This window comes from Carettochelys insculpta, chromosome 28, assembly GCF_033958435.1.
Source record: "Carettochelys insculpta isolate YL-2023 chromosome 28, ASM3395843v1, whole genome shotgun sequence".
Classification (NCBI taxonomy): Eukaryota; Metazoa; Chordata; order Testudines; family Carettochelyidae; genus Carettochelys; species Carettochelys insculpta.
Genome location: NC_134164.1, coordinates 6,175,198 through 6,193,936, shown reverse-complemented (window position 1 = coordinate 6,193,936; position 18,739 = coordinate 6,175,198). Strand labels below are relative to the sequence as shown.

General features: G+C 67.9%; 1 protein-coding gene across 3 annotated transcripts; it reads left to right on the top strand.

The window, feature by feature from the left end:
* The first annotated feature begins 221 nt into the window (after nt 1-221).
* PLEKHH3 (pleckstrin homology, MyTH4 and FERM domain containing H3) lies at nt 222-17,270 on the top strand. 3 transcript variants are annotated; one of them, XM_074979189.1, is made up of 13 exons: nt 222-421; nt 5,509-5,564; nt 6,864-6,952; nt 7,654-7,848; nt 8,079-8,236; nt 8,488-8,611; nt 9,341-9,638; nt 12,500-12,707; nt 12,926-13,062; nt 13,419-13,539; nt 14,515-14,859; nt 15,637-15,828; nt 16,020-17,270. In XM_074979189.1, exons 1-13 carry the CDS (start codon nt 284-286, stop codon nt 16,215-16,217), a joined length of 2,259 nt encoding a protein of 752 aa, XP_074835290.1. In that variant the 5' UTR covers nt 222-283; the 3' UTR covers nt 16,218-17,270. The 3 variants fall into 3 exon arrangements, with proteins under 3 accessions (XP_074835290.1, XP_074835289.1, XP_074835288.1); XM_074979188.1 differs by having other exon boundaries at nt 223-421; nt 12,926-13,053; nt 14,410-14,859; XM_074979187.1 differs by having other exon boundaries at nt 223-421; nt 14,410-14,859.
* Nucleotides 17,271-18,739: the final 1,469 nt, after the last annotated feature.

Genomic DNA, 18,739 nt, shown 5'->3' with positions numbered 1-18,739 from the left:
GGAAGCCGGCGCCGGGGTGTGGGGCTGGGGGGGTCACAGCCCGAAGCCGGCCCCGCGGGGCGGGTCACAGACACGAGTGGGCGGATCTCCCGTGGGGAGCGCGCGGCGGGGCACACGATGCAAGAGGCCCCGGCGGCAGGCGGGGCCGCTCGGGCGCTTGCCGAGCGATTGGCCGGACCCCGTGATGCGCCCGGGGGCGGAGCCGCGGCGCCCGGGCGGATCGGGGCTGCGCAGCGCTAAGGGCGCAGCGCCTGCCCGGGGCTGCGGGCGCCCGGGCGGGGAGATGCCGTTCCCGGGGGGGCTGTGGTGGCTGCTGTGCTGCCGCCAGGGCTTCACCCTGCTCCGGCGGGACTACGGCGAGGCGGAGCGGGAGCCGGACGGGGAGGACGAGTCCTTCGAGCTGCGGAGCAAAGGAGCCCCGGTGGGTGCCCCGCGGTGCCTCCCCGCACGCTGGGGCCGGAGCGTGGCGCGATCCCGGGAGCAGCCCCCTGAGCGCCGCTGCTGCGGGGCGCGGCTCCTCCCGCACAGCGGCCCGGGGCCTCGGCCCGTGGCTTGGCTCCCCCGCACCCCCCCACACCGAGCCCCGCAGGAGGGGAAACCTTTCCGCCCCTGCAGCCCCTCCTCCAGGCCGCGGTGGCAGGTGGGGTGGGCGCCCCCAGCCCTGGGGTGCTCCCGGCTCTTTGTCGAAGGGGTGGCACAGCCCCTGCGCTCCCCACTCCCAGCGGCGCTAAGGGAGGGAGCTGGCGCCAGGAAACTTGGGCACCCCGGGTCCTGGGAGCTGGGCACCCCGATAGTACAGGGGGTGGCAGCCCCGGGGGAGGGAGCTGGTTGGGGGCGCAAGGGGCTCAGAGCTCTCGCCAAGGCTCTGTCCCTGCTGGGGTGGCAGGGAAGGAGCCTGGGCCCTTCTGGCAGGTGGTGCTGCACTTAAGAGCTACTTCACCCAGCACTGGCAGCTGCAGGGGCGGAAAGCCACTGTGGACCCCTCTGAAGAGGTGGGAGCGTTCCCTGGGGCTGGGCTGGGCTGGGGCTGCGGCTCTGTGTGTCTGGGCTGGGGGACAGGATGGGGATAGGGGGGTCGTCTGGCCCTGGTTCATTGCAGGGAGTTTGGTTTGCGCCCGGGCGGGTTACACCACGTTTCTCCGAGTTGGCTTCCCAGCCTGCACTGGCTCACCCCGTTTGCACCTCCCCGGGCAGGCGGCACCACCCCACCCAGCTCTGCAGAGCGACGTGCCGGGGCCTGCACCCCTGAGCCCGGGCGGCTTTCAGCAAACGTTGCTGAACTTCTCTCTGCGGTCGCGGGCTGGCTGGGCCTGGGGGGGGCGCGGTGAGGCCCAATTTTCTGGCACAGCTCCAAGCCCCCGTGCCACCCTGGATAAGTATTTCCAGAGTCCCAGGCTGAATTCCTGTGGGCTCATTCCCAGCAGGTGGGACTGGGGTTACAGCCTATGCTGAGCTCCCCTGAGCACTGGCTTGAGCCTGGTGCTTGCTGACAGCTCTTTGGTGCAGGGCCTCTGTCTTCCTGGCCCTGTGCAGAGCCTGGCTCAGAGGCGGGAGGCTGCTGGAAGCATGTCTGGATCCTGTCTTCCTCCTGTCTCAGGAGTGCCCGGGGCAGAGCCTGGCAGGCCGAGGGCTGGGTTTGCCTGGGGCCTGCTCCCCTGGGAGAGGGGCCTCGTCCCAGGCTTTCTGAAAGCCCACACCTGCCGTGCCCCTGGCCACGGGTTCGCCCCCTCCCCTTGGGGAATTGTCACGGACCGGGCAGGCAAAGGGGCTGTGGCACAGGTCGGAGTGTGCGGAGAGGCTGTTACGCCCACCTGGGCCCCTGCTGCACACACGGTGGTGTGCGCGGGGGACCCGCCGGTTGTCCTTGCTGACTTGGCGCGCTGGGGGCGCCCACCCCACCCCGGCCTGGCCCAGCCAGGTGGTCTGTGTGGATGGGGATGGGGAACTCTGTGCTGCCCCCGTCTGTCACTGCTCTCCTGGGCTCCCCAGAGACCTGCCTTATCCTGGGCCTGATACGGAGGATTCTGGGCTGTCAAATGGGCCCAGAATTCCTCACGTAACCGCAGAGCGAATGGGGTGTCCCCTGCCAGCGCCCCGGTCCTCACCAGGCGATGGAGGGAGCTGGGGGCAGCCTGGAGGGCAGAGAGGGTCTCCATACCTGGAGCTCAGTGCTCCAGGCTGGTCCTGGGCCAAGGCCCCCGACTGCTGCTCACTGGCTAAGGAGACTGGGGTCTGTCCCAGGCGCAGGACTCCTGGAAGGACCCAGGCGATCTGCCTCTTGAAGGCCAGTGCTACAATTCAGACTGTGTGGGAGCTGGCAGGCGACCTGGGCTCAGGCTCCAGGGGCCTAATCCTGCGCATGGTGACATTGGGGAGCAGGGGGCTCCATGCTGCCATGCTCCACCCCCACCCCCCAAGCAGCCGCCTCTGTGCACTGCAGCATGGCCCCAGCTCCAAGGGCTGAGACCTGCAGAGTTCTGCTGCTCGACCAGAGGGTGGGGGAGCGAGGGGTGCCCCTGCTGCCCCATAGCTGCAGCTGGGAGGTGCTGGTGGTTAGAGCCACGTGCCCCTGCAAATTCCTGGTGGCATCCAGCTGTGGGGGTGGGGGGCCACTGCCCGAGCAGGGCCTGAGGGCGGGGGAGGGCACCCTGGCCAGGTGAACGGGGCCTGAGGTGTGGGGTGGGTGCTGGCCAGTGGGGCCCGAGGTGCATGTGTGGGGCAGGGGGCACTGGCCAGGCAAGTGGGGCCCAAGGCAGGGGGTTGGGGGAGGGGCTGGCTAGGAGCGGGGCCCAAGGTGAGTGTTTGGGGTGGGGAGAGGCTGGCCAGGCAAGTGGGGCCCAAGGCAGGGGGTGGGGGAGGGGCTGGCTAGGAGAGGGGCCCGAGGTGAGTGTTTGCGGGGGGCTGGCCAGATGAGTGGGGCCCAAGGCAGTGGGTGGGGGAGGGGCTGGCCAGGCCAGCAGGGCCCAAGGCGGGGGGTTGGGGGTCCCTGGGTTGGAGGGGTGGGTGCTGGCTGGTTGAGCTGGGAGGAAGGGGCAGTTGGAGCTGGCCCAGACCAGGCCAGGTCTAGCCCAGGCAGCTTCTTCAGCTGCAGCCTCCAGGCCGTTCCCCAGGGTTTACTGCCATGATTGCAGGTGCGGGCAGAGCCCTGCTAGGGGCCATGAGTCAGGAGTCGGCGTGTGGTAGCTCCGTCCCTGCTGGCCTGGCAGTGGGGCGCCTGCTGGCTCTGTGCTGGGTCCCCCCTTCCCCAGCCTGTCCTGGGGCTCAGCCCGGTGCTGCTCTCGGACCCTGGTGCCGCAGCCCTGGCCTGGCTGGTCTCTCCCGACAGCAGCACGGGCCGCGTCCGGGCAGGAGGCTCGGGGTCCATCAGGCGCCGAGGCAGAGCCTGTGGTGGAGCAGAGCTCCCCACCCTGGGGTGCCACATCCCATGGCTGGGAGGAGGGGCCCAGCCCCCAAGCAGCAGAGCCCAGCCAGGCCTGCGAAATGCCAGCCACGACCAAGCACCTTCCCATGGCTCTGCCAGCACCCAGCGCTGCTGAGCCCTGAGCCCCCGCCAGCTGTGGACGGTGCCGCTGGGCAGGGCAGGCCCAGAGTGTTTGCAGATGGGTCGTGGTACAGTTCAGGCTCCGGAGCCTGGGGAACCTGCTGCTTCTCTGGGGCTGCCTGGGCGAGGAGGCCGAAGGGGCTGGAGAATCCCCACCCTGCCCTCTGAGAAGGAGAGGCCCCCCAGCCTGAGTGCAGTGGCTGCTGTGACTCCCCACGCGGGGCCGTCTGTAGCAAACCACCATGGGTCACGTGCTGCTGGGGCGTGCCAGCCAGTGCTGCCCTGCTGGCACCCTGGTGAGCACCTGGCTGGGCAGGCCGTCGTCCCAGCTCCCAGCCAAGGCGCTCGGCAGCTCCGTGCAGGGCCGGGGACCGGCCAGGTGTGGCTGGCTTACCCCTTGTTGCCCTGGGGCAGAGCTGTGCCCCAGTGCCCTGGCAGCTGCCCAGCTGTGGCTCGCAGGGAGCCCGAGGTCGAGTGGGTGGGGTGGTGAGGTTGCAGGAGCCCTTTCTCAGGGCTGCTGAGCGTCTGCCCTGCCGGTGACTGGCCGGGAGGCAGGCAGCAGAAGCAAGGGTGTGATTCCTGCCTGATCTCGGTGCCGGGGAGCTGCCTAGGCCCGGGCTGTTGCACGCCCTGGGAAGCTGGGGCTGTCGGGGGCAGCCCTGTCCTTAGAAAACCCCCCCGCACCCCCCATCGTGGGAGCAGCCGCCCAACCCCGCAGGCTGGGGCCTGGCTCCTGCCTGCTATTTATATCGCTGGGAAAGAGCCCGCCGCTCCCCCGCAGCTGGGAGGCAGCCAAGGCTCCGCGGAGGATCTTCCGGGAAGCTGTGTGGGGGGTGGCCAGACCCTCAGTGCCCCGGGCGGCTGGGAGCGCGGCGAGCGGCGCAGCCGGGGCAGGGGCTCCGGTTCTGTGGGGAACAGGTGCAGCTAGTGCCGCAGGGCAGCTGAGCGCTTCTGGGTACCTGCTGGAGAGCCCCCCCCGCCCCGCCCCGGTCTCCGCGCTGTCCTTAGCTGCAGCCTCCTTTGCTTTGGCGGAGCATCCAGCCGCCAGCAGCGCCCCCGCCCCACGAGCGGCCCATTGGCGCCTCTCTTGTGGACAGGGCCGGGGGCTTCCTTAGTTGGGGTTTGTTCTTTTTCTGCTGCCAAGACCCCTCATTCCCGACCTGCCGCCCCTGCTAGCCCGGCCCTGGGTACCCCCCCAGCTCTGCCAGTGCCCCTAACCCCCGACCTGCCGCCCCTGCTAGCCCGGCCCTGGGTACCCCCCCAGCTCTGCCAGTGCCCCTAACCCCCGACCTGCCACCCCTGCTAGCCCGGCCCTGGGTACCCCCCGCCAGCTCTGCCGGTGCCCCTCACTCCTGACTCACAGGCCATTGCTGTCTGAGCCCTTCCCCCACCTGCCTCCAGCGCTCCCCCTGCCCTCTGGATCACTAGGACTTGCTAGGCTGGGGGTGCCTCCTGCTCGAGCTCTGCAGACGCCCTTGGTGCTCCCCGCCGCCCCCGTCTCAGCTCAGCAGTCTGGGCTCTCCCAGGCCCAGAGCCAGGGCCTGTGGCATCATCGGCAGAGCCAGGCTCTGCAGCCGGGGAGCATCCGGCCCCGTCCTGCTGCCGATGAGGACTCAGCCAGTGGCTCTTGCTACGGTGCTGGGGGGGAGTCGGTGGCACCGGGTGCGGGTTCCTCGGGGCGCCCCTGTGCAGTGCTGCAGGGGACGGCGCCCAGCGGGGTCACCTCAGGCCACGGGGGCCAGCGCAGCTGGTGGGGGTGGGTCTGGCTTTGCGGCTCCCTCACATCCTTCTGTCCTGCGGCTGGGGGTGGGGCGGGCAGAGCGTCCCCCGCTCCTGCGGTAGCAGCGGCCACCTGCCCCCAGCTGCCCCGGGAGGGGCTGGGCCGGGGGTGGCTGCTGGCGGGGGGTGGTGGGGGTGTCTGCTCGCCTGCCGCGGATCTGGGACTCTAACTTTGCCTCTGCCCCCAGGCAGCTCTGCAGTTGAGCCTGAGCCAGCCTGTCCGCACCAGCAGCAGCTCTGAACGGTGAGTATAATGGGCTCGGAGCCCCCCCACCCCGCCCCCGGGCACCCCAGCCTGGGCCCGGCTTGGTCCTGCTCCCTGGCACTGGACTGGCCATGCCAGAAGGGCCTGCGTGGGGCCCAGGGGAAACACAGCCAGGAGCAGCCGCTGGGGAGGGGGCTGGTGCGGCCCCTTGGCTTGCCGGCGGCATGAGCCCAGGGCCTGGGATACTCTGCTGCAATGCCCCCTTCCCCCGGCGCCTCGCAGACAGGCTGGGGGGTCTGGTGGTGCAGAGGCCCAGCTGGGCCCCAGCTCCCTTTGCTAATAGGATGCTCTGTCCTGGCCCTTCCCCTGCCAGTCTTCCCTCCCCTCGGGGCCCCGCTCCCTGTGATACCCCAGCCCTGCTCCCCATGTGCTCTGCCCTGGGCAGAGCTCTGAGCCCACATCCCTGCCCAGACGGGCTGAGTCCTCCCCAGGCTCTGCCCCGTGTGAGCCCTCTGAGCTGGAGCCTGGGTCAAATGGCACCCGGCTGGCGTGGGCTTGCCTGGGGGGCGCGGTGGAGGGATCCCGAAGGCTGCGTCAGAGCCTGGCGTCCGGGGGGGGCAGGTTCTGGGCCCCACGGAGCCTGCAACAGGGCCGGCCCCAGCTGCTGCCTCCAGCGTTTTCCCTGGCGGTTCATTTTCCGAATTCCTTGGCAGGCCGTGAGTGTGAACGGATTATTTTTAGCTGGGGTTATCTGCATCCGACGGCTCTGCTGCTTTCCCACCAGGCAGGGCTGCGGGGGGACGGCAGTGTCTGTCTGTCTGTCCGTCCGTCTGCGGCAGGGGGGGAGTTCCCTCTGGAATTGCCTGGGTCACCGCCCGCTCCCACACCGCTGTGTGTGAGCAGCAGAGTCGCGGGGGGTGGGGGTGTTGGCTGAGGGCCCCTCCTAGTCTCAGCAGAGGTCAGGTGTGTGGGGCTGGACCCCCCCCACACCTAGAGGTGGGGCTGGGATGAATCCCCCTCTCCCCCCGTCCTGCTAGGGCCTCTCCCTTTGTGGAACTTGGGCAGCCGGAGCATTGTGGGGGCGGTGGGGAGACCCTGGGGCACAGCCTGACTCAGCTCGGGGCAAGGCAGGCAGGCTGCTGCCCCTTCCAGAGCCTGGCACTGCCCCCTGCCTGCAGCCCCACGGGCCAGGCTCTGCGTGGTGCTGCTGCCACCCAAGTGCACCCCGCTGAGGGAGCTGAGCCCTGTCTGTGCCGCTCAGGGCGCATGGGCTCCAGTGGGCACTGGAGGGGAGCGGCTGGCCCTGGCATCCCTCTCTTACCCCCATCTCGGCCTCAGGTCGCTGCCGGCCTCCGAGGAGACGCACAACCTCATCACCGAGCAGGGCCCGGGGCCAGTGGACGAAGATGCTGACGTGCTCGTGAAAGGTGAGTGCGGGCCAGGGGATTGCCCGGCGGCGGGGAGCGGCTGGCAGCTGGCAGAGCTCCCGGGCTGGGCTGTAGGGAACCAGGGGGCAGAGGCCGCTGGGCAGGTTCCTGCTTCCCACGGCCCGTCCCTGTGCGTGGGAGGGCTCCGGGCTGGCCTGGCCCTGAGCCGGCCCAGCTGGGGTTTGGACCTGGGCCTTCAGGGAGCCTGGGCCTCGAAGCTGCTCAGACGCTGGCTCCCACTGCCCTGCGCTGAGGCTGCTGTCGCTGGCCTGTGGCGTGGGAGCCCAGAAGGCCCAGCACCATCTCCGCCTGGCCCAGGCCCAGCTGGCTGCCTCGTCCTGCACAAGGGCTGGCCGGAGGTGAGCAGCAGCTCCCAGCCAAACCCCCCCGCCCCACACCCGAGTCGGGATAGGGGGGGACTGTAGCTGGCGGGGCGCTGTCTGCAGCCCTGCTCCTGCCTCACGGCTGGGGAGGGGGCTCGGGAGCCGGGCGGGGAGCCCCAGGGGCTGGACGGCGCTGGGGGGAGCGGGGGTCCTGGCTGCCCATTGCTCAGTCTGACTCGCCTGTCGCCCCCGGGGGTGGGGTTGGCTCAGTCGCTTCCTCTGCACCCTGGGGGGTGGTGGGGCTGGGGGCTGCAAACTGGCCCAGTGGCGGGGAGCCGGAGGGGCCCTGGGGAGCTCACCCTGTCTCTCTGCCCCCAGGCTGGCTGCAGAGGGAGGTGCGGGGGGGCGTGAAGGGCCCCTGGATCCGGCCCCGCAAGTACTGGTTTGTGCTGACCCAGGACTCCCTGGATTACTACGGCAGCAGCGAGAAGGGGGCCAGGCGACTGGGCACCCTGGTGCTCACCAGCCTCTGCTCTGTGCTGTGGCCGGACAAGCAGAGGTACAAGGAGACGGGTAGGCGGCGGGTCCCCGGCCAGCGGTGCGGATACACGGGGCAGGGGCGGGTGTTGTCCTTACTGGGCCTGGGAGGGAGCACAGACCTCACTGGTGTCCCTGCCCGGAGCAGGGGCAGCTGGGAAAGGGCACATGGGGCTGGGTGTCCAGCACTTGCCCCGGTGCCACCCCGGGCCCGGGCGCGCCTGGGGAGCGGGGGCTGGCCCGGCCTGACGCTCTGCCCTTCGCAGGGTACTGGAGCGTGACGGTGTTTGGCCGCAAGCACTGCTACCGCCTCTACACCGAGCACCTCAACGAGGCCATGCACTGGGCGTGCGCCACGCAGAAGGTGATCCACAGCAAGGCCCCGGTGCAGACGCCCACCCAGCTGCTCATGCGTGACATTGAGGTACTGCCAGGGGGGCAGGGGCACGGCCAGGCCCTTGGCACGGGCCTCCGGGGTCTCGCCGGAGTCAGCCGTGGGACCCTCCTCTCCCCTCGGCCGCGGGTCCGGCTGTCTCCCAGCTCGGCTGGGGAAGGGGCTTCCAGGCAAGCACTGGCTGCCTGGGACCCCCCGCCCCCACACGTAGGCTCCGGCGCGTGGTGGGCCCCACCGTCCTTGGTGCCTCCCCTGCAGCCCTGATGCTCCTGCCGCCCTAGGAGAACTGCGGGAACCCGGAGATGCTTGAACAGATCTACCGCTGCAACCCGGTCCTGCGCTACACCAGCAGCCCCCTCTACGCCCCGCTGCTGCCCTTCCCCTATGGCAGCCGCGACCGGAGGGGTGAGTGGGGGCGGCTGGGCCGGGAGGGGACGGGACCGGGGGCCGGCATGCAGTGGGTGTTGTGTGAGTGCTGGGGCGGGGGAGAGTTGGGCACCCCCCGAGCATGGGGCTCCCTGGGCAGGAAGGGGCGGCGCTCTGTGAACGGGGAGCTGAGGGGGGAAGCCGCCTCCTTCCAGGCCTGGTCCACGTGGCTGCCATACGTCTGGGAGCACCTTCTGCTGAGCTGCCGCCCAGGCGCCCCCGGCTCTGTCTCGCACGGTGGTTCTCGGGTGGCAGCTCGCCTGGAAGGTGCTGCCTGGGAGCCCGCCTGGCGAGGGGGGAAGGGGGCCAGCCAGCGACCGCTGGGCTCCCTCTGCCCCCAGGGCTGGGCGCGGTGCCCACGCAGGGCAGGGAGGGGCAGGGACTGCTGGGATCTGCCCCCTGGAAGGGTCGTGCCCCCAGCCCAGCTCCTGCCCGGGGGTGGGCACTGCCCTGCGCTCAGCTGCCAGAGGGGCAGGCTCGGTGCCTGAGCCTGGAGGGTGCAGCTTGTTCCCGTCTGGGCGGTTGTGGTGACACTTGTGCCTGGGGGGGCGTGTTTGGTGGTGGGGGGAGGGGTTGCCTATTGTGCCAGGTGCTGGCGACTCCCCCCTGCCAGAGCTGGGGCCAGCGAGATCCAGGGACCCTTGGCCAAGCTGAGCCCTAACGCGGCCGGCCCGGTCCCGCCCCACTAACTGCGCTGTCCACCGCCAGCCCCCGGCCCCCGCGGCTACGGGACCCTGCGGGACGAAGCTGTCAAGCTCTTCAACTCCCTGCAGCAGCTGGAGACGGCGCGAGACCCAGAGCCCCTGATCCAGGGCATCCTGCAGACCTGCCTGGAGCTGCAGCCCCTGGTTGACGAGATTTACTGCCAGCTGGTCAAGCAGACCACGGAGCCGCCGGTGCCTGGGGCGCCGGGCGACCTGCGTTACTGGCAGCTGCTCACCTGCATGAGCTGCACCTTCCTGCCCTCCCCACCCGTCCTGCGCTACCTGCGCTTCCACCTGGGCAGGTGAGCGTGGGGGGCGGTGCCGCTGGTGGGGAGGGTGCTGCACCCAGGGGGAGTAAGCTGGGCTCTGCGGTGGGGGTGTGGGGTCCCTGGGCACGGGTGAGGCAGTGCATGTGTGATGGGCCGGGGTGGTGGGAGTCAGGCTGGATGTGCATGTGACAGGCAGAGCAGCTCCCAGCAGCTCAGGGTGACCCCCCGGGGCTGTAACCTAAGCTGGCAGGTAACTCCACTGACCTGAACGAAGCACAGGGAGGAGCCCAGCTGGGGTTTGAATGGGAGGTGGCAGTTGGAGGCTGGGGAGAGAGAGGGGAAGGCAGCCAGCCTGGCTGGGGGGGATGCACCCCCGGGCTCCTCTCTCCAGGATGGGTTGGAATGACTGTCTCTGCCGGCTGTACTGAGCTGGGCCTCTGTCGCCTAGTAAACTTCCCCTTCTACCCGCTGAGTGAGAGTCCCTCCTGCCTGCAGGCAGACGGGGTGCGGAGCTTGGGGACCCCTGAACCCCATCACCGCGTTTGCCCCAGAGGAGGTGCTGTGTATGTAACCGGAGCAGAGCGACAAGTGCCCCCTTCGCTGGGCTGCTGGCTGCCCTCATTCCCTCCCTCCGTGTTTGAGCCCCTGCAGGCGTTTCGCAGCCCTCAGGCGCAGGGGGATCTTGTGGCAGGCAGTTCCGTGTGCTGCTTTTCCCAGCCCTGGGGCCTCCCCAGCTCTGGTGTGGGAAGCTGGACTCCTGTTGGCCGAAAGGACCAGAGAGGGAGCCGAGTTAGTCTGTATCTTCAAGAGCAACCAGAAGTCCTGGGGCACCTTAGGCTCTAATAGGTATTTCGGAGCATGAGCTTTCGTGGGCAAAGACCCACTTGTGCATCTGACGAAGCGGGTCTTTCCCACCAAAGCTGATGCTCCAAAATATCTATTAGCCTATAAGGTGCCCCAGTATTTCTTGCTGTCCACAGAAGGAAAATCTGGCTGCTGAAGCAGCCCATGTGGCGAGGCTGTAGTGTGTGAGGAGGATCCGGGCACCTCCAGAGGAGCTGTTGCAGGCTCAGTCGGGCGTAGGGGATGGAGCAGCTGCAAGGACTGAGTCCCCGGTGCCCTTGGTTCAGAGCTAGAGCCAAGGTCGTAGCTGCAGGCTGCTCACATTACCTCCCCTGTAGCGTGGCTCAGGGGGTTGGGATCAAGGGGCTGGTTCTGGGCAGCGTGATCGGTGTTGCTTGTTTGTTAAATTGCAGCAAGGGAGGTCTGGATTGGACATTAGGAAAAACTTGCTACCGGTCAGGATGGTTAAACCCTGGAATAAATTGCCCAGGGAGGTTTTAGAATCTCCATCACTGGAGATATTTCAGAACAAGTTGGAGAAATATCTAACAGGGATGATCTAGATCAGAAGTTCCCAGACAGGGTCCGCAGAGCCCCGGGGTTCACAGCGGTATTGCAGGGGGTCCATGAGACAAAGAAAAGATAAATCGAAATGATCACGGACAATAAGTTTGAAAGAAATTGCAAAGTTACCGCCAATTTTTATTTGGAAGTGAAATACTTTCCAACACAGTAGACCCCCGACTGACGCAGGGCTCGAGTCCTTGTGCAACCCCACGTATGTCCAATTTTGCACGGCTCCGGGGAGCCAGGAATCTGACCAGTGCAGCAGAGTTGTGTTAAACTGAGATACGCGCATTCGAGTTGAGCGTATCTCGGGGGTCTACTGTAATGTTAACGGCTGCTCCAAAATCTGTGTTGCGGTTTCCTTTTTCATGTAATGACGTGCAGAGCAACAGGAAGTCCTGGGGCACTTTACAGACTTATGCTCTAAACTATCTGTTAGCCTGTAAGGTGCCCCAGGACTTCTTGTTGCTTTGTACACGTCATTACATGGAAAAAGGAAGTCGCAATACAGTCTAAGTCTGTTCGTCTGTAAGGGGCCACAAGACTTCTCTGAGCTGCAATTTGTTTGCAAAGTTGACTCCGTTAATAGAGAGGGCCAGAGCTGACGAGGTCTATTCAGCAAGGTGGAAATGCCCCATTATCAATCGTCGGTATCAAAAGAGGAAAAAACAAGTCAGATCAGACAGGGGTGTGTGGGACCGTTGTCAGAGTCTAATGGGGAGATATTAACACCCAGGGCAGAGAAGCTGCTTTTGTAAGGGGCGAGCCGCTCCCAGCCTCTGTTTAATCCTTGGTTGAAGGAGCCAAATTTGTAAATAAATTGCAGCTCAGAGATTTCTCTCTCCATTCGATTTTTGAAATTTCTTTGCTTCAGGACTGAAGTACAAGTATCGGAGAGGGAGCCGAGCTTGTCTGCAGCTTCAAAAACAAGAAGTCTTGTGGCACCTTATAGACTAACAGACTTATAGCCAGTGTTTCGACTTCCTTTTCCATGGTAGGGCTGTGGCCTGAAGAAGTGGGTCTGTCCCACGAAAGCTCATCACCTAATAAATTATTTGGTTAGTCTTTAAAGTGCTACTGGACTGCTTTTTTGTTTTGATAGTATATAGACTAGCCCGGTTCCCTCTCTGTTATGAATAGACCTTGTCAGCTCTGGACCTCCCTTTTCCTGGGACCCCACTCTTTAAATACCCCTCTGAACCCCCCATGCATCTGACAAAGCGGGCCTTTGCCCACAAAGCTTACGCTCCAAAGTGCCACAGGACTTCTTGTTCTCTCTGATGCTTGCGTACAGAGCAGTCAGAATTGGCCTCGGCGGCGGTTCGCGAAGGTTTTGGGGGGTATTTTCAGCGGACGCTCGGGAACCATGGATGTAGATGGTGCTCGGCTGGCTGGGAGAGCGGGGGCTGGACCCAGTGACCTCCTGCGGGCCCTTCCGGTCGGAGGGTTCTGATTCCCTGCCGCCCCCGGGTCTCCTCCCGCAGGACGGAGGGCGCCTTCCCCGGCTCGGAGATGGCGGCGTACGGGCGCTTCATCGGGGCGGCGCTGGGCAAGACGACGGTGCGGGAGTGCGTGCCCTCGCTGGCCGAGATTGCGGTGCTGAGCCGGCGGCAGGACATGCTCTGCACAGTTCACTGCCCTGGCGCCTCCGCTTGCACCGTGACCGTCAGCTCCCACACCACGGCCGAGGAGGTGAGTGCTGGGGGCTGCCCCTCGCCCCGGCCTTCCTGGTGGGGGAGCCCAGCGTGGAGGGGGGCTCCTGCTGGGGGTGGCAGGTTTCTAGTGGCCGGGAGGCAGGGGGGAGCCGCTGGGGGGCCTCTGGGGTTCCCCCCGTGACCTGTCTCTGTCCCTTTGCAGCCCTGAGCACGGCGGCCCGCGGTCACCCCTTGGTTGCCTTTGTCTCGCCCCAGGTGGCCCGGGAGCTGGTGGCACGTCTGGGCTTGTGGCAAAGCCCCAACGTCTTTGCGCTTTTCGAGCAGAGCCGGCACCACGAGCGGCCGGTGGGCAGGGCCACGCTGGTGGCCGACGTCCTCACCAGGTTTGAAAAGTAAATGTCCCCGCGTGCCGTCGGCTGGGGGGAGGGACGGGGCGGAGGGGGTGGATAAGGGCTGGCCGAGGGCAGAGTGGGGGCTGGGAAGGGGCACAGTGGTGAGGGGGAGGGAGTGGAGTGGAGGGGGGGGAAATGTGGACAGGGACTTTGGTGCGACCCCCCCCCACCCCCGAAGAACAGGGGCTGGGAGGGGGCCCTGCAGGGAGCCGGGGAGGGGAGGGGAGGGGAAGGCAGGCAGAGCCGGGGGCAGAAGGTCGGGGCCCCTGCCCCGTGTCCATGGGGTGGCTCTGCCCCAGGGGGTGGGCGGGGATGTGTCCGTGTGTCCTGGTGCTGACGGGCGTCGTCTGTCCCAGCCTGGCAGGGGAGGGGGCGACGCAGGACTCGGTCTGGAGACTCTGCTTCAAGCACTACGGCTTCCTGGACACGGAGAATGTGCCCCGGGACAGCCTGGAGTTCGCCCTCCTCTTCGAGCGGGTAGGAGCCGGGGCCGGGCTGAGCCGCCGGCTGCCTGGGACCCGCCCCTGCCGCCCTCAGCCTGCATCCCGAGCCCACACCCCGGGGGGAGGGAGGGGGCTGGGGGGGTTAGCGGCTGTGGGGCCGGGGGGGGGCAGGCTGCTCACCATCCCCCCCAGCTCCGACTCCTGGGGCTGCTCCACAGCTGAGTCCTTCCCCGGGGCCCTGTTCCTGCCTGGGTCTGTTCCTGCCTAGGTGGCCACCTGCCCTGCACCACTCCCTGGCTGAGACCCCCTCCCAGGCTAAGCCCCTCCCCTACTCCCTGGCAGAGCCGCGCTCCCCCCCACAATGGGCTGCCCTCATCTCTCCCTGGCTGAGCCCCTCCCCCACTCCCCGGCTGAGCCCCCCCTCCCCCCCAGCTGGGCTGCCCCCATCTCTCCCTGGCTGAGCCCCCCCCATGGGCTGCCCTCATCTCTCCCTAGCTGAGCCCCTCCCCCACTCCCCGGCTGAGCCCCCCCACCAGCTGGGCTGCCCCCATCTCTCACCAGCTGAGCCCCCCCCATGGGCTGCCCTCATCTCTCCCTAGCTGAGCCCCTCCCCCACTCCCTGGCTGAGCCCCCCCACCAGCTAGGCTGCCCCCATCTCTCGCCAGCTGAGCCCCCGCTCCTCCCCAGCTGGGCTGCCCCCCCGGCTGAGCCGCCCCCCCCCCCCCCCAATGGGCTGCCCTCATCTCTCCCCAGCTGAGCCCCCCCCCCCCCCCCCGGCTGCCCCCCCGGCTGAGCCACCCCCCCCAATGGGCTGCCCTCATCTCTCCCCAGCTGAGCCCCTCCCCCACTCCCCGGCAGAGGCCCCCCGGCTGCCCCCCCCGGCTGAGCCGCCCCTCTCCGGCAGGCCCACGAGATGGTGATCCGGGGCTACGTGCCCGCCTCGGAGGACACGCTGCAGTCCCTGGCCGCCCTGCGCCTGCAGAGCCTCAACAGCGACTTCTCCACGCAGGCCCCCGTGCCGCGGCCGGAGGAGCTCTTCCCCGCCCAGGCGCTGCGCTCCCGCCTGCGGGCCCCCTGCCCGGGCCTGCCCCGGGGCCCCCCGGCCCGCCTCCGCGCGGGGCTGCTGGCCGGCGCCCTCCCCTGGGGCCAGGCGCAGGCCAAGCAGCAGGCGCAGCGGGAGCAGAAGCTGCGCGGCCGCCTGCGGGAGGAGAGTGCGAGCGTGACCGCCGCCATCCTGGAGCGGTGGAAGCTGCTGCAGGGCATGGGGCGGGCGGAGGCCATGGGCGCCTACCTGGCGCTGGTGCGGGAGTGGCCAGGCTTTGGCTCCACCCTCTTCGACGTCGACTTCCGCGCGGTGAGTCCCCTGCCCGGCCCCTGCGCCCCCACCCCGCGTCCGGGATCTATGCCGCTGGCCGTGCCCGGCGCCTGCGCCCCGGATCTCTGCCGCTGGCCGTGCCTGGCCCCTGCGCCCCCCGTGGCCGGGATCTCTGCCGCTGGCCGTGCCCGGCCCCTGCGCCCCGGATCTCTGCCGCTGGCCGTGCCTGGCCCCTGTGCCCCCCGCGGCCGGGATCTCTGCTGCTGGCCGTGCCCGGCCCCTGCGCCCCGGATCTCTGCCGCTGGCCGTGCCGGGCCCCTGCGCCCCCCGCGGCCGGGATCTCTGCTGCTGGCCGTGCCCGGCCCCTGCGCCCCGGATCTCTGCCGCTGGCCGTGCCTGGCCCCTGCGCCCCCCGCGGCCGGGATCTCTGCCGCTGGCCGTGCCCGGCCCCTGCGCCCCGGATCTCTGCCGCTGGCCGTGTCTGGCCCCTGCGCCCCCCGCGGCCGGGATCTCTGCAGCAGGGCTGTTTGCTCCCCTGCCCCCCACCCCCGGGCCAGGGTCCCTGCAGCTCTCCCCCTCTGTCACCTCTGCAGCAGGGGCGTACCGCTCCCAGTACCCGCCCCCGGAACGGCCCCGGCAGAGACCGAGCGCGCCCTGAACTGAATTGCCCAGGGAGTGATGAGCAGCCTGAGCCGGATGCAGGGTCGGAGGGTGGGAGAGGGGCTGGTAGGCCCCGGGGGTCATGCAGCTGGGAGTGTGGCCGGGGGAGGCGGGAGGGGCCAGGGGCTGCCCCTGACTCTCCCCATGTGTCTGCAGAGCCCCGAGGGCAGCTGCCCCCAGCGCCTGTGGCTGGGCGTGGGGGCCAAAGCCGTGTCTCTGTACAAGCCTGGGGAGGCCGAGCCCTTGGACAGCTTCTGCTATGGCCACATCTCGTCCTTCAGGGTGTCAGACAGCAGCACTTTCCACCTCTCCGTGGGAGACAGGGACCTGCTCTTCGAGTGCTCTCGGGTAAGGCCCCCGCGGCAAGGCCTGGGTCCCCCCAAGAACACGGCCTGGCACTGGTGGCTTGGGCTGGAAGTGACAATGGGGGGGACACCACGAGGGCCGGGCCAGCCTGGGGAATGGGGCCTATGATGCTGGGGCTCAGGGCTGGGCTTCCATGCACCTCAGGTGCCCTGACTGGCCTTTGCTCCCCCCAGGTGGACGAGATTGCCCAGCTCCTGCACACGTACCTCACCAGCCTGGGCATTGGACAGACGCCCCCAGGGGCTGAGCTGCCCGACGGCTGCTGCCTGGGGAACTCGTTGGACGTGGGCTTCCTTCCCCCGCCCCAGAGACTGTGCCCAGCAACTGAGCCCTGGCGGCGTCAGCCCAGCTCCGGCTCCTTCTCCATCTAGCTTGCTGGCCTGGTGTGCCACCCACGGGCCGTGGCCTTCAGCAGCCCCTTCCCACACCAGCCGTGGCCCTGGGAGTGGTGGTGGGCTGGGGCTGCCCCACAGCGGCTCATGCCCTGCTAGCACTGTGAGAATTCCGGCCTGCTGGGCTGGGGATCCAGGACAGCGGCTGTTGGGGTCTGGTTTGGGCCCCAGGGCCAGAGTCCCTGGTACTACGTGCTCCTGAGGAGATGGCTGCTCCATTTCCCAGGTGGCCTCATCGGCCCTGGCTCTGAGCATGCGATAGGAGGGGCCCAGAGACTCGCTGGGCAGCACTTGGGTCGCTAGTTTGTCCTTAATTTATTTGTGCAATGCCAGCTCCCTGCACTGTCCCATGCTGGCACAGGCTGCTGTGGGGGCCGAGCCTGGCAGAGGTGGGCCGGACACTGCTCGGCACCTTATTCCTGGCTGTACCGTGGGGAGCTGGTTTTGGTGCCTTGCCGGCTCTGGGGGATGTTGGCCTGGCACTTGGCTTGTCAGGCCTGGCCCACCCTGGGCTGCGGTGAGGACTGTGAATACCACGCAGCTGCCTGGGGGCTGGCCACTCGCCCTGGGCTCCAGGGTGCTGCTTACGGAGCCAGCGGTGGCCAGACGCGTCATCGAAGGCCCCCCCAGCTGTCACCTCCCCCCGCAGTGACATCCGCCGGCGCTTGGCCTCTCGCCTGCCTGCTGGGGCGCAACTCCCCTTGTTGAGCTGGTACTGGGGGTGGTTCCTAGGTGCCTTTACGCTGCTGTGAGCAGCCCCCAGGGCTAGAGCGCACCAGCAGCTGCAGCAGAATCCTGCCTCCCCCCGCCTGTCTGTCCTGTGCCAAGCACCGTCCCTCTGGCCCAGAAAGCTGCGGGCAGCTTGTTCCCGTCTGGGCCTGTCTGCTGCGCTGGCTGGGCGGCCCTGGAGCTGCAGCAGCCCCGCGGGTGGGTCCAGAGGGACAGGTCTATGTGGGGGGCTCAGGCCTCGCCCAGTCTTGCGTCAGTCGAGTTCGTGTTCCTGTTTTTGTAATAAACACCCAAGGAAAGGGTTGGGGTTGCTCTGTTCTGATCCCTGGCTGGGGGCTGGGGCCCAGGGCGGGACGGCAGCCTGGCCTCCCCGCTAGGGGCTGCAGCGGGGGCCTGATGACGTGACCCCTTGTGCCTGTGAGGAAAAGGGGGCTGGAGCGTAACCAGCACAGCGCCGGCCTGAGGCTGCAGCGCCCCTAAAGCTTGAAATGTCCCGGTGCTCCCCAGCGCCAGGCCACACAAGGGGGAGGCTCTCAGAATGACCAGCAGCAGCATCTGCTGGGGGGCGTCCTGCCCAGGGTGGGACAGACTGGGGCACCCAGCATAGTTGATGCGCAGGCCTGGTGGCAGGGGGCTGGCATGGCCCAGGGGTTGGGGGGGGAGAAAGGCAGCTGTGTGTGTGTTGCCCTCAGCCACCACTCCCTATGGGGTGGGGGCTGCACCAGAGTCAAGCTGCCCCCTGCCTGGGGAGCTGGGGGCTTGTGCTGCACCCTCCTGGGGCTGTGGCAGATTGGACCGGTCCCCTCCCCCCAGCCAGAAAGCCCTGGGACGGAGCCAGCGCGCCAGGGCTGCTGGCAGCCAGCCTGGATTTGGGCTGACCTTTGGCATTTAAATTGGCACTGCGGCTACCTCCCCCCGGCCTCTGTCCCGGCCTCCTCCGCGCCTGCCCAGCGGGGTGGGGGCGGGGTGGCCTGCAGCTTCCGGCTGTGCCCAGCTGAGCGTGGCAGCTGGGCTGGGCACACGGCAGGGGGATGTTTTTAGCTCCCAGCTCCTGGCAGCTGGAGCAGAGGAAAAGGCTCATTCTCACCTGGGCTGGAGCCAGTGACACTCACCCCCCCGCCCCCCACCCCAGCCAGGCTGTGGGGTGAACCTGGCCCCTCCCTTTAAGTGCAACTGAATGCAACCGGCTGTGGTGCCCTGGTATTGCTTCGCGTGGGCGGGGGGGCACTCGCTTCCAAGGGGCCTGAGCCAAAGCCCCATTCCAGGAGCCCAGGCTGGGGCCAAGGAGGGTGAGCCGGGGCTCTGGGGAGAAGAAGCAGCAGGATGAGCCCCTCCAGCTGTGTCTGAGCCACGGATTTGCAGCTGCCATGCCAGCAGCCCCCTTACTTAGCTGGTTAGGTCCAGTTCTGCCCCCCGGGCCAGCGCCTCTTACTGCTCTGAGCTGCCTCCCGTGGAGCAGCCCTGCAGGGACAGCTGCTTCTAGGGAAAGGCAGGGGTGCGATGGCGTGAGGGGTGTGTGGTGTAACAGTGGGGCCAGGGCTGCTCCCCACCTTGCGCTGTCTGGGGCCAGGCACTTGGTGGCTGTCAGCCAGCAGGTCCTGTAAGCTAAGTGCAGGGGCAGCCACTCAGCTGATTCGCAGAGCACCCACAGCCAGCATGGTGTGTGTTTCTGGCTGGTGCATGTAACAAAAGTCATTCCACCCATGGATGGGAAGAAAATTAAAGGGACCCCCTGCTGCTAGCCCAGGCCCATTAACCCTCAGCTGCCAGGC